This window comes from Crocodylus siamensis, chromosome 5 (assembly GCF_052110815.1).
Source record: "Crocodylus siamensis isolate JL-2025a chromosome 5, ASM5211081v1, whole genome shotgun sequence".
Classification (NCBI taxonomy): Eukaryota; Metazoa; Chordata; order Crocodylia; family Crocodylidae; genus Crocodylus; species Crocodylus siamensis.
In genome coordinates this window covers 195,689,507-195,703,522 of record NC_143399.1, presented here as the reverse complement: position 1 = coordinate 195,703,522, position 14,016 = coordinate 195,689,507, and the positions used below count along the sequence as shown (strand labels likewise).

Below are 14,016 nucleotides of genomic sequence, written 5' to 3'. Positions count from 1 at the left end.
CCAGGCAGGCTTTGGGTTCCTTGATAATGACCCATGTTTTCGGGCTGGGGACTTGCTGGGGTGGGATGGGCTTCATCTCTCTCCTAAAGGCAAGCCTGTCTTCTCTTCCAGGTTGGCTGATCTCGTACAGCAAGCTTTAAACTAGCCTCGCCGGGGGAGGGGGCTGCAGGAAGACGAGGAGACGCCATCCGAGCAGGACAGGTGACAAATGCAAGGAGTGCTAAGGTAAGAAACGGGGGTCCAGACAGTCTCCCTAAACGGGGGGCGGCACACACAGTCTTGCAAGGCCTTAAATGCCTATATACCAATCCTCACAGTATGGGGAATAAACAGGAGGAACTCAGCCTCAGAATAGCTAGTTCAAACCCAGATATCATAGGGCTAACAGAAACGTGATGGGATTCATCCCATGACTGGGCACTTAGCATTAGGGGCTATAGGCTTTACAGGCAGGATAGAGAAGGAAGGAAAGGCGGGGTGGGCGCTCTATGTCAAGGAGCAGTACACATCCTCTGCCAGCAGGATGGGGTCAGAGGAAGGGCAGGTTGAAGTGCTCTGGGTTAAGATTCAAGGGGACCGTGGGGAGAGTGATTTGACAGTGGGGGGTCTACTACAGACCCCCCAACCAAGGGGAGGAGCTGGACTGGGAATTTTCAGGCCAACCTGCAGAGGCACTTAGGACAAGGGATGTAGTTGTCATGGGTGATTTTAATTACCCAGACATCTGCTGGGAGGAACAGTCAGCCACGACGGACCGTTCCAGGAGCTTCTAGCTGAGATACAGGACCTCCACTTAATCCAGGAGGTGCATAGTCCCACCAGAGGAAATGCCCTGTTGGACCTGGTCCTGGCCACAAGCAATGACCTGGTAAGGGGCCTCCAAGTTCTTGATCACCTGGGCGATAGCGATCATCGCTTGCTGGAACTCACCATCCAGCGCAGGGTGTCAAGGGCCTGCAGCAAGACGGTAGCCCTAGACTTTAGGAGGGCCAACTTCACCAAGTTGAGGAGACTAGTGGGGGAGGCGCTGGAGTCCTTGAGGGCAGGGGAACTCAGTGTCCAGGGCAAGTGGTCGTTCCTTAAGGAAACGATACATAGGGCTCAGGGGGAGTCCATCCCAACAAGAAGCAAGGGGGGCAAGAGTGCCCGGAAGTCCCCCTGGCTCACAAAGGGCACCCGGGAACGCCTGCTTGCCAAAAAGGCAGCGTACACCCAGTGGAAGGGGGGTGCTATCTCCAAAGAGGAGTATACCTCCTCTGCTCGGGCCTGTAGGGGGGCTGTCAGGAAAGCAAAGGCAGACATAGAGCTAAGACTAGCGTCCAAGATCAAGGATAATAAAAAGTCCTTTTTCAAATACATAGGGAGGATGAAGAAGGCACCAGGTAACGTGGGGCCCCTGCAAGGTACACTGGGCAATCTGGTGGTTGCACCAGACAAGAAAGCAGAATTCTTTAACCAATTCTTCATGTCTGTTTTCTTGTGCAGGGACCGGGATTTCCCTACTGGGATGCCAGATGGACTCGAGGGGAATGCCTCCAGACCTCAGGTTGGTGAGGACAGGGTTAGAGAGCTTCTGGAGGGGCTGGATGTGTTCAAGTCAGTGGGTCCAGATGCTCTCCACCCCAGGGTGTTGAAAGAGCTAGCTGGGGTTATTGCAGGGCCCTTGGCACAGCTCTACGAGCGCTCGTGGTGCTCGGGCCAGGTGCCAGATGACTGGAAGTTAGCCAATGTGGTCCCCATCTTCAAAAAAGGGAAGAGGGAGGACCTGGGCAACTATAGGCCCGTCAGTCTTACCTCTATCCTTGGGAAACTCTTTGAGAAGATTCTCAAGGAGCACATCTGTGATGGGCCAGCTTCAGGGATGATGCTCAAGGGCAACCAGCACAGTTTCATTAGGGACAGGTCTTGTCAGACCAACCCGATTGCCTTTTATGATCAGGTCACAAACGCAATGGATGCAGGTGTTGCTGTGGACGTAGTCTTTCTAGACTTCAGCAAGGCCTTTGACACCGTCTCCCACCCCATCCTCATCAAAAAACTAGGCGACTGTGGCATTGATGCCTACACCATCAGATGGACTGCAGATTGGCTCAAGGGTCATACTCAGAGGGTGGTGGTGGACGGGTCATATTTGACCTGGGGGGAAGTGGGCAGCGGAGTCCCCCAGGGCTCGGTCATGGGGCCTGCGCTGTTCAATTTCTTCATCAGCGATTTGGACGATGGGGTGAAATGCAACCTGTTTAAATTCGCTGATGATACCAAAATTTGGGGTGAGGTGAGCACGCTAGTAGGGAGGGAAAGACTGCAACAAGACCTGGATAGGTTACAGGAGTGGGCTGACACAAACAGGATGCGTTTCAATACTGACAAGTGCAGGGTGCTGCACTTAGGCAGTAGAGACCAGCAGCACACTTACAGAATGGGAAACGCCTTTCTTGAGAGCACAGAGGCAGAAAGGGATCTTGGAGTCATTACTGACTCCAAGATGAACGTAGGCCGACAATGCGAGGTCTCGGTTGGCAGGGCTAACCGCACCTTGTCGTGCATCCACACGTGCATCTCAAGTACAGCCAGGGAGGTGATCCTCCCCCTCTATGCAACACTGGTCAGGCCGCAGCTGGAGTACTGCGTCCAGTTCTGTGTGCCCCACTTCAGGAGGGATGTGGACAACATTGAAAGGGTCCAGAGGAGGCCACACGCATGATCCGGGGACAACAGGGCAGACCCTACATTGAAAGACTGCAGGACCTAAACCTGTTCAGCCTTCACAAGAGAAGGCTGAGGGGAACCTGGTGACTGTCTATAAACTCACTAGGGGGGACCAGAAGGGTTTAGGGGAGACGCTGTTTCCCCGAGCGCCCCCTGGCATGACAAGGAACAATGGACACAAGTTATTAGAGAGTAGATTTAGATTAGACATCCGCAAGAACTACGTCACAGTCAGGGCGGCTAGGAGCTGGAACCAACTTCCAAGGGAAGTGGTGCTGGCTCCTACCCTGGGGATCTTTAAGAAGAGTTTTGATGCCTACCTGGCTGGATTCATTTGAGTCCAGTCTTTTTCTCCCGCCCAGGCGGGGGGGTTGGGCTTGAAGATCTACAAGGTCCCTTCCGACCCGACTTCTATTCTATGAACCCAGAGATTTCAAATCAGAATACAGCATTTAAAACAGTCTGCTCTGTTATGGTCCCTCTGCAACAGAAGAATTTCTCCATTATTTTTCTGTAGTCAAAAATGAGTGAAAAGTGAGAACTGCCATTTTCTGAAGGGTGCCTTAAGTTTAAAAAGGTTGACAACCACTGACCTCTAATACTGTGCAAATCAAAGGGGAACAATTCCACAAGCTGACAGACCTCCTCTACTGGAAGTGTAAGGTCTGGTCTGGGGCTGAAGAGACTGCGATTTTCTGGGGGAAGAATTACCCGAGGGCAAAAGCTACTCTGCTTCCTACAGATGCGGAGGCCCAGTGAAGAGAAACCGAGGAGTCACTCCAATGTCGCCAAATTTGTCACATAGTTGTTTTTAAACAAATAGTATTTTTTTTTCCATTTGAATCAACCATTGTAGTGAGAGGACAGTGCAGTGATTCTGTGGTGGGAATGGTACATTTTCATGGCAGATATGCAAGATGTACACAGGGACCATAGAGGGGGAAAAAAGAAGTAGGCCTAAATCTCCAAAGCAAGGTGATATTAGTTTAGATACTTCAGTTATGAGCCCCAAAAGGATTATGGCTTTCAGAGAGTGTTACAGCACCCAGCCTGTGAAAATCCAGTTATTTTAGGATGCCTCTCAAGCAGGCACCTGAAATGTGAGCTACTTAAAAAAATACATACATATACACACACATATACACATACTTAAATATATATATATATTATATATGTATAATGCATATAATGCATATGTATGTATACATACCAGCCCCCGCCCCCGGGTCACTGTAAAAAACTTGTGCCATTCTCTTTTGTAAAGCTTTCAATATCACAACCATATCTAAAGTCCAATGCATAGCTAAGGAAATAGGGTAGGTGGAGAAGGGTGGGGGGAGGGTGGTATCTGGCATCTTTTATTATAGAAGTAATCCTACTGGCCCAAACCTCAACTGATGCACTGCAAAGCACTTTGAGATACAAAGATGAAAAATGCCATATAATACCAAATTCATAAGAGAAGCTAGGACATTCGAGGCCATTAAAAAGGGAATTCACTCCGGGCTCTTAGTGACAGCTAGAGCAAGAGGAGAATCTTTAGGGAGGTGACTCAAAGTCCAGTATCTTCTTTCACATTTGAGCAACTAATATAGAAAGATGGAAGAGCCACATGAGGAAAGAATAAGGCTAGAAAATACGTACAGCTTAGCTACAGAGCAGGCAAGATGACTGCAGTATTTTATGAATACTGGGTAACTGGTTGCAATGATTATCCAGACTCTTAAAAATGTGCATGTGATTTTTAGTCTGAATCTGTATACCTTCAACATGCAGATTTGGCTAGGCCTTCCCATGTTAGACTGAAGAACCCTCCCTTACCAAATTTCTGGTTCCCTGTACAGATACTTAAAGATCGCAATCAAGTTACCTAGTGACCTTCCTTTTTCACAAAACAAGGGAAAAGAGCCACATCACTGGTAAAACCAGATCAGAAAAAATCTTCAGAAAAATACTGGTGGGAATGCTCCCCCTTTACTGAATCATCCACTATCCCCACTCCCAATCAGTCTCCAACCCCTCGACTTCCTGTGACCCAGGGCACCGATGACTGTTTGCAGAAGCCTGTGTGAATAATTCACCCACCAAAAACAGCCAGAGAACCAGAGCATAAGTTCTGCATGTTTGAGCACTTGGCCTTATGCTGACTGAACTAAAAGCAATTGTTCAGACAATGACAACATCTTATCAGCATGTCAGGAAAGAAAGGCAGATAGCTCCAATCGTGCTATTAAATACTCAGGGTTTCTGTTTATCCATGTTTCCTTTACGTGAATAACACGAGAAAACAATAGAAAGATTCCAAGCAAGACAATGCTCGCTGCATGCAAGAAATTCTCACGCACGTACACTGCTTTCTTACAGCCCATTAAGTCACTTCCTTTAGAGACTTTTTATCTCTTAGCTCCTAAAAATGAGTTCAAGTGATTTTGTTGATGCCCTGCACCAGGTAAAAAGGAGCAGCTCTGCACATGGACTAGATGGCTCCAAGAGCTAGTAATGAGCCTTTCAGAGGCCTTTCACCTCCACGTCACCAGCTTTCAACCAAACCCAACTGATCACGGCCAGAAATCATTGCTATGTGATGGAGATTTTATGGCCTGTATAAAATCCCGAGGGGCTGCAAACAAGCTGCTGGCAAGCAGGCACCCGCATCACAATTGGTACCTGTCAGCATCTTCACCAGAAGAGACGAGGCTATGAGATCCTTTAGTTTTGTCATTGGTTTCAGTGGCAAAAGAATCCAGCCTCTGATTAATGAGAAGGTACCGCTATCCTCTCTTCACCTCTAGAATGATTTCCCCTGAATACCTGGTTTGAAGTTTATCAGCAAAAGGCAGTATGGGAAGCTTGAAACATGCAATCTGTTTTCACCGTGCCTATACCAGCGGAGTCCTAGTCCAGGACAATCAGACATAGTGCAACAATTCCACTAATAATAGCAAGGATTTCAGCCTTCATTGCCAGCACAAACAGAACACACTAATTATTTTTAAGCTGTTTTCACTTGGTTGCTGCCAACTACAGGCCTCAAACACAGAAGCCACCCTCATGCTTCTAAAACAACAGCAGTGCTCTTAGCAACAAATAGTAATGCACAAGCATGCAGCCAACACAACATTTTAGTACTCATTTTTGCAGGGGGGGTGGAGGGGGGTTGATAAATTCTAGTCCCCCGGGGCAAAAACATGAGTATAATCTGTATACATTACAGAATGGCTCCGCTCACAGGCCTCCTTCCCTCAAAGACGGAAAGGACAACAGAGTTACAGCTCAAGTAGCCACATTATTCAGTATTGAATGTAAAGAAGTTGATAAAACAGAGTTACAACACATTAGATCCTGGAATCAAGGTTTCCTGAAAGCTTCTGAAAATGTATAGCATGAGAAATTAAATGCTGGTTACTGTAGGCAAGACTAGTAATAGTGACTGTAGTCAAAAAAAGAAGCCGTTACATATTTCACTAATAACTCACACAGAGACATTAGCAGGAAACTCTGTTTTATAGACGGAAGAAAAGTTATGTCAGGAATTTCTCCAGGACCAGGGAGTGTAATAGGGTGGTCTGTCCCCTAAAGATGGGGCGGGCAGCCCTGTTATGGATGATCGACTCTGGGACATTCTGCTAATGTCAATTCTGGTAATGTCTGCACGTGTCCCCCCCCCCCCATCTGTGCATAATGAACTTAAGACCCAAAGAAAAGAAAAAAAGCGGGGAGGCTGGGAGGGAACAGCTTGCAAAGAAGAGAAGCGAGGCTGCTGTGCTGGGGAAAAGCCAGAGCTGAAAGTGGCTCTTTAATGTCTGCAGAGGATGAAGGATTTTGGTTTGTTCTATTTGCATTACTAGAGACTGAAGCTTGTTTGATAGGACTAGTATCAAAGCTAACCGGCAGGCAACAGGTACCAGCAGAAACGCCCCCTGGCCGCTCAGCATCAAATGGACTGATATTACATGATCCAGTGCGACTCATAATCTTGCATCATCAGGACCTAATGATTCAGTATCACAGACAACGATCGTGCAAGTACTACGAATGGTTTAGGACTCCTTCTCACTGTAACATACCTCTCCTTTTTCCTGCTAGCTGCTAAGAGTAGGGAGGAGTTTGGACAATTTGCTCAGTTCAGCATCCTTGAAGGAAAGCAAGAGTGAATAGAGCTCTTTTGGGCTTTGTAAGAGCCTCAGGCGAGCACAGCAAGCAGGTCGTGCCACAGGTTCAGTATTACTGCACCAGCCTTGTTAGAAGCTAGGCCACAGAGAGAACCTGCAACGGCACACACTCATTTGTCCTGCAGATGATACCTTAGAACTTTGTTTTTAAAATACATGGCTGCCCGGGCCCCTCCCCAATCGGAGGAAAAGGAACCCTTTCATGCCCTGAAATATTATTAACACGTAAGAAAGCAAGCAATGTCACATTCATAGGCAAGAGACTTGTCACAGCATTCCACATCATGAAACAAACATACTGTTTACACAATTACACAACCTACATCCATTAACACAGGGTTGGATTTACAGCTGTAAAGAACTGCACATTGCATCTGCATGTATTATGCAAGATTGGATTGCCTATAAACCTAAACTTCCATAGTTTCATAGTTTCATAGTAGCTAGAGTCGGAAGGGACCTAGGTAGATCATCTAGTCCGACCCCCTGCCTGAGCAGGAAAGAGCACCGGGGTCAGATGACCCCGGCAAGGTGCTCATCTAACTTCCTTTTAAAAATCCCCAGGCTTGGAGCCTGCACCACTTCCCCTGGAAGCTGGTTCCAGGCCCTAGCCACCCTGACTGTGAAGTAGCGCCTCCTAATATCTAATCTAAACTTACCCTCCGCCAGCTTGTGACCGTTATTCCTGGTCACTCCTGGCAGCACACGGGGGAACAGGGACTCCCCCAATACCTGCTGATCCCCCCTGACCAGTTTGTAGCAGGCCACAAGGTCCCCCCTTAACCTTCTCTTGTGGAGGCTAAACAGGTTCAGGTCCCTTAGCCTCTCCTCATAAGGCCTGCCCTGCTGACCCCTGATCATACGAGTGGCCCTCTTCTGAACTCTTTCCATATCGTCCACGTCCCTCTTGAAGTGTGGCGCCCAGAAATGGACGCAGTACTCCAGCTGCGGCCTGACCAGTGCCGCATAGAGGTGGAGGATCACCTCCCTGGACCTGCTCGAGATGCATCTGTGGATGCATGACAGGGTACGGTTGGCCTTCTTGACTGCCTCCCCACACTGCCGGCCCATGTTCATCGTGGAGTCAATGACGACTCCAAGATCCTTTTCCGTCTCCGTGCTGGCAAGAGGGGAGTTCCCCAACCTGTAAGCGTCATTGTGTTGCACGGCAAAATTAGACAGCACGATTCAGACTCAACAGACTAAGCTAATGATGAAAGGCAAAGGGAAAAAATATTATTTGGGAGGGGCCCCCCCCAAGCAGGTAAGTCTGTCATGGGGAAGGGGCATGGGGGGGGGGGCCGATCAAGGACCCCACAGCGAGGGAAAGAGCGGGACAGAAACAGGGGCTGGGGTGAATGGGGCCCCAGGGTGGGAGGTGGGACACTCAGAGCCCAGGCAGCTTATCCATGGACGTCGAGGGGCTCCCGCCACTGGGCACACCCCGGCAAAGGCGTGGGGGGGCACATGTCCCCACCCCAATCTGTACATGTTGGTAAGGGCAGGCTGCCACTACACATGGGCTCTGCGCCCCACTGTTTTTGCCCTGAGAGCCGCATGATGCCATGTGCCTGCTGCTGCCAGGCAGGCAGGGGACAGGCACATGGCATTGTGCCACTCCTGGAGCAGCAGCAGTGGGGCGCAGAGCCCAGCCTGCAGCAACAGCCCAGTCTCGCCCCACACCCAAACCGGGGGGGGGCCGGCCATATGCCCCTTGGGCCTCCGCCAGGGTGCACACAGCAGCAGCAGTCATCCCACGCCCCTGGATGAGCCACCCTGGCTCTGATAGTCCTACAACCCAGCCTGGGGCCCCATTCACCCCAGTCCCTGCTCCTGTCCCACTCCCTCCCACACTGCAGAGGCCTTGATCTGCCCCCTCCCCTCCCCATGAAGCTCCTTCCCCTTCACAGAGTAGACTGAAACTTGCCTGGATGCCATGCTGGGCAGTAATCCACACACCGGGGCTGTGATCCCGCTGGGTCTGATGCATGTCAGATTATGCATGGCTGAATCTCCCCCTGCTGCAGCAGCCTGGAGCCGGGCTGCCCTGCACCCCTAGCTGCTGTCCTATGATTGTGGGGGCTAAGCCCTGTTAGCCCTGGCCTTCTGCTGCCTGTGCTAATGATCTTGCAAGGTGAATGTCAGGCAACCACAGCATTATGTAACCACAACCACAGAGCACTGAGGTTCTGGGAACCTCACAGTAACCTCCACCACATGTACAATTTCCCTCCAAAATGTGTCCTTCTGTACCACCTTTTACACAGATAGGCTGTGGGGACAGGGTTCCCTCCTTAGGCAGTGCACTTCATAGCGTCTCTGACATTAAAACTATAAACTTGGATTGTCCAAAAATACTAAATAAAATCCTTGCTTGGGGCTGCTCAGGTTGGTAAAGCACCAAGAAAGAAGAGGTCTTATACTGTTTCTATCAACATCAGTGTGAGGTTTAGAGCAGGATCAGCCCATCCAAGGGTAACTGAGTGCATTACAGTATGTGCTGCCTGATCAGTTTGAACTTCCTGACATGTTTACAGCAGTCGTGATTATTTGTGTCGGGGGGCTGTATACACCATCATTTTCCCTATAAAGGTGTCATGGTTTTGATATCAGGGGATGTAGAAGAGGTCCAGTATTTTATTACAGCAGGTCCCTGATCTATACATCAGACATGTCCAGTGTCTGGTCTCTGAACTCTAATTGCCGAGTTGAGATTAGATTTTAAAAGGGGATTGCCATAAAAAAAAGAAAGTGACAAAAACAGAAGATGTTTACGGTACAATCAAAAAGCCAGGGAAATAAAGGGAACACAAAGCCTTCAGCTTATCTCTTCAGATCACTGAATCAGAGGATATAAACAAGGGGAGCAGAGCAAGTTTCATTTGCTGGTTCCTAGTTAACAACACCTACCCAACCCCATAAGTAAACAATCAAAACAGGATACAGGGTGTTGCTGAATTATTTCCCTTGAAATGTGATAAAGCAAGATTGGGACAATTGGAACACAGTAGTACGCAGCTTTAAGGCCATTAAATTGCGATTAATATGAGGTTCAACTTTTCTCACGAGGATCACCCAGTGACTTTGTATTGGCTTAAAAACGAGACTGACATACAAAAACATATCCTGGCTTTAAGTGGGGAAAAAAAATCATGAGATGGAATCTACTGCCCTCTCCTGGTAACTAAACTGTACACGTGCACATGGCTGCACCCAAACACAGCCAGCACAGCACTCTTTTAAGACTCTGCAACTGGACTTTGGCAAACTATTTTTTTAATGCTGAAATGTACCTAGAGTTTCAGATGCCACTGAAAGCAAAATTTTGAAAAGCATATAGATTATGATCTCAGAGTCACCTTGGTTTTTTCTATTGCTCAACCCCTGGTCCATAGGCCAAATCCAGCTCCTGGCACTGTGTCATCTAGCCTGTGGGGAGCCCTGCAAGATGCAGCCCTGTGCACCAGATGGCCCCCAGGCTCTAGGATGAAAGGCAGCATCAGACCAATCCCAGAGACAGGGGGGTGGGCAGTGGTGACACAGGACCTCAAAATGAGGGAGGAGCAGGGCTCCATCATCTGGTCCCACAGTGTGATCCCAGGATCTGAGCTGACCCACACAGGGCACATCAAGCCAGCCTGGCACACAGCACCCTGGATGCATGCCACAGTGCCCTCTCTGGCAACTCCATTTGGTGTAAGTCCAGGAGCAGGTGCCATACCCGCTAGATGCGGTGGGAGGGCCAGGGATGGAGGCTCCATTGGCCTGATTCATCCCATGGACAAGCTCAGTGCCACTCCGCTAGCCTGTGAGGTTAGACAAGTTTGGTAACCCTGGTTTAAACAGACAGTTTCAGGTCCCTGTGGGCAATTACCCCTGCAGCCGCCCTTTGCAAAGTCTAGAGGTAGGAAACTACAGGAGTTGTTTGCACTTTAGCAGCACCTCAGGGAAAAGACAGAGGGTTTTCTGGTATTTCTGGTTTACGTTTCTTTTACGTGGGAGCAATGTGTTCACTGGGGAAGGGGAGGATGCATGGGTTTTGGGGGCAGCTGCGGTACCCAAATACTGGAATGCTACTGTGAGAGAGGAACAGGGGTAGAAAATTTTGGACATACCCGGTTTATCTCCCCCATCAGCATCTACCCTCTGCCATGGTGTGAGACAATACTGGGATACATGGACTTCTGCCCTGACCTAGTACGTGGCAGTTCTTAGGCACTGATCCAACCCTATCAAAGAACATCCATCCATGTGAGGAAATCTCCCTTACAGACAAATATGTTCATTAGGATCCCCTTGCACCAGGGGATCCAATCATACATCCAAAAGACAAGCAGGTGGACTTTTAAAATGGTTCATCAAACATCACTATACACATAAAAATGGCAGCTGTTGAAACAGAGCTAGAAAAAGAGCATCTTGAGTCCTGTTGGAAATTGAATATTATGGTATTCTGAAATCTGTACCCAAAAACACATTAAAAAGTGTCTTGTTTGAAAGGTGGTTTCACAAACGTGGTTCAGAGGTTGCCATCATTATCCGAACAGAACAGGACATCTAAATAAAGGACAGCATAAAGGGAAATGTGAGAAATGCATAATGCTCAAAGTAGGCACAATTCTTTCTGGAAGTAATTTACCCATTAGTTACTGCCAAGCCAAACAATTCCTCTGATGCAGAAAAACAAAACATTAAAATGTTCCAGGGACTCTACAGGAACACGGGGATCTACTGGGTCACACGCAACCATGCCACTGAATTAATAAAATTTACCCAGCTCCCACTTAAAAACCAGTTGCATTTCTTGCCCCCTCTACCCACACAAATGACAAAGCTGAGAAGGACTGCAAACATGCTGAAGAAGAAGGATCTCAACAGATTGGAAAGTTGAGCTAGAGCTAACAGGATGAAGTTCAGTGAAGACAAATGTAAGGTGCTACATACACCTCAGGAAGAATAAATCAAAAACACAAATATAAAATGGGGGACACCTGGCTGGATGGCAGCACTGTGGAAAAGGATCTGGGAGTCTTGGTAGATGACAGACTCAATACCAGTCTGCAGTGTGATGCAGGCGCACAAAAGGCAATGCAGTTTTGGGCTGCATCAATAGAAGCATTAGGTGCAAGACAAGGGAGTTAATAGTGCCTCTACTCGGCACTGGTTAGGCCTCATCTGGATTCTGGGCTCCACATTTTAAACAGACTGTGAAGTTAAAGAGGGCCCAGGGGCAGGCAACACAGAAGATCAAGGGCTTGCAAAGCAAGTTGTACAAGGAGAGGCTGAAAGAGCTAGACATGCTTGATAGCAGTCTCCAAATACTTAAAGGGCTGCCATGCCACAAAGAAGAGGAAAATCACCTTTTCTCTCTTGTTGCCAAGAAGACACGGACCAATGGCTTGAAACTGCAGCAAAGTAAGTTTAGATTGGATATCTGGAAAAAACTTCTTCACTGTTAGAGCAGCGAGGCAGTGGAATAGACTGCCTAGGGAAGCTATGAGGTGCTCTCTTGAACACTGGCGGTGTTCAAGAAGTGGTTGGACAGGCACTGGTCAGGGATGATCTAGGCGTAGCTATGCCTATGTTCTACTACAGGTATTTCTCATGTTTCTGAGCTTTGCTGGCTGTCCCCAGCCACCTCTTTCTGCTACACGTCAGGGTGTTTTTAAAGCCTCCCCAGAGGCACTGGGTGTTGGATATAGCCAAGGCTGGGAACTTTGACAGGGGTGTGCCAATGCTTCTGCTGGGATGAAAGCCAGAGGTTCCTGGCTAGAGGGTCTTGACTCCTCCACTCGGGGTCAAATCGATCGCCATACCTGGGGTCAGGAAGGAATTTTACCCTATGCTCAGACTGGTATGGACTGTGAGAGTTTTTACCTTCCTCTGTAGTGAAGGACATGGCCAGGTTTTACCAGAACCTCACTCCTCTCATGTTAGACACCTGCTTCATATGTCTGTGAACCAATTTAGGCTGGACATTTTTTATCACTTTGTTCTCATGCCAACATTATCTTTTAGTCCAAATAGCTCTTCCTCCCGTCTGGTGTTGAAACCGCTGATGGATTTCTAAAGAACTAGCCCTTCTTTGCCTTCTATTTTGCTAGGCTAAATAAAGCCAAGCTTTTGAAAGGATACAGTTCAAGGGGCAAAGGCAGGTATTACAGTCATTTCAAGAGTGAGGTATAAATGGACACAGAAAAAACCTTTGCATTTGAAGCTCCAACTGCTTCTTTAAATAATCAATTGCATCATCTCCAGTATGAAGTCAAAGAATATAGCAGGGGCAATCTTTTCAATATGTATAAATACTTAATAGCGTTGCCAAATCTACCAATTCTTTTTCTCGTGTCATGTTAGGTTAAGTTTTTCTTAAAGCTTCAGTACCCACACTCAGACCCAGAGAGAAAAGGTGCTTTCCCTCTTCTTTATGGCAGCCCTTCAAACATTTGAAGACTGTCATTATGTCCTCACTTAAGCACCTTTTCCTTAAACTGAACATGCCTGGCTCCTTCAGCCTCTCCTCTTATGACTTGTTTTCCAAGCTCTTGATCTTTTTTATTGCCAGCCTCTCTTAACTTCTCCACATCCTTTTTAAAATGTGAAGCCCAGAACTGTACACAGTACTCCAGCTGAGGCCTAATCGGTGCATGTAGAGGCCCTACCAGCCTCCGTATCTTGCGCCTAATACTTCTATTGATACAGCCCAAAACCGCATTTGCCTGTTGGCTCCCAGTCTTGGGGGGGTACATGATGCACCATCAGCCAACTGGCCTCCCAGACACAGAAGCTTGCTACTTGCCAGGACAGGTGGAGCATGGGAACATGATCCTGTGCACCATCAGTAAGGCATGATGGGATCTCTGGGTGGATTCCACAATCATACCTCCTGCTATGCACACGAGGCATAGCAGAAAATGGAACTGTGGGAATCCCACAGCAGATCCCATTGCACCTTCACCTACACATCTGCCAGGGGCCTTAGGCTGGAAAGTCAGCTTAGTAAGAGGGAGAGGCCAGATGTCTTCCTGTGTGTCACACCATCCCTGCATATCCAAGATACATCAAAGGCTGTTAACCTTGAGAGAACAGCAAAGACCCATTTTGCCTGAGAAGATCAGGATAGAGTTTTCTTTAT

At 48.1% G+C, this 14,016-nt stretch overlaps 1 protein-coding gene across 3 annotated transcripts in view; it reads right to left on the bottom strand.

The window, feature by feature from the left end:
* XYLB (xylulokinase) overlaps positions 1-14,016 on the bottom strand; it is a 127,311-nt gene that overhangs the window by 78,609 nt on the left and 34,686 nt on the right. The window contains exon 16 of one of the 3 annotated variants that reach the window (XM_090047758.1): positions 11,287-11,438. The exons of the other annotated variants lie outside the window; for them this stretch is intronic. Within the exon in view, the coding sequence (XP_089903884.1) occupies positions 11,401-11,438 (38 nt within the window). The 3' untranslated portion in view covers positions 11,287-11,400. Of the gene's footprint in view, positions 1-11,286; positions 11,439-14,016 lie in introns of those variants that run through there. 3 annotated transcript variants of the gene reach the window in all.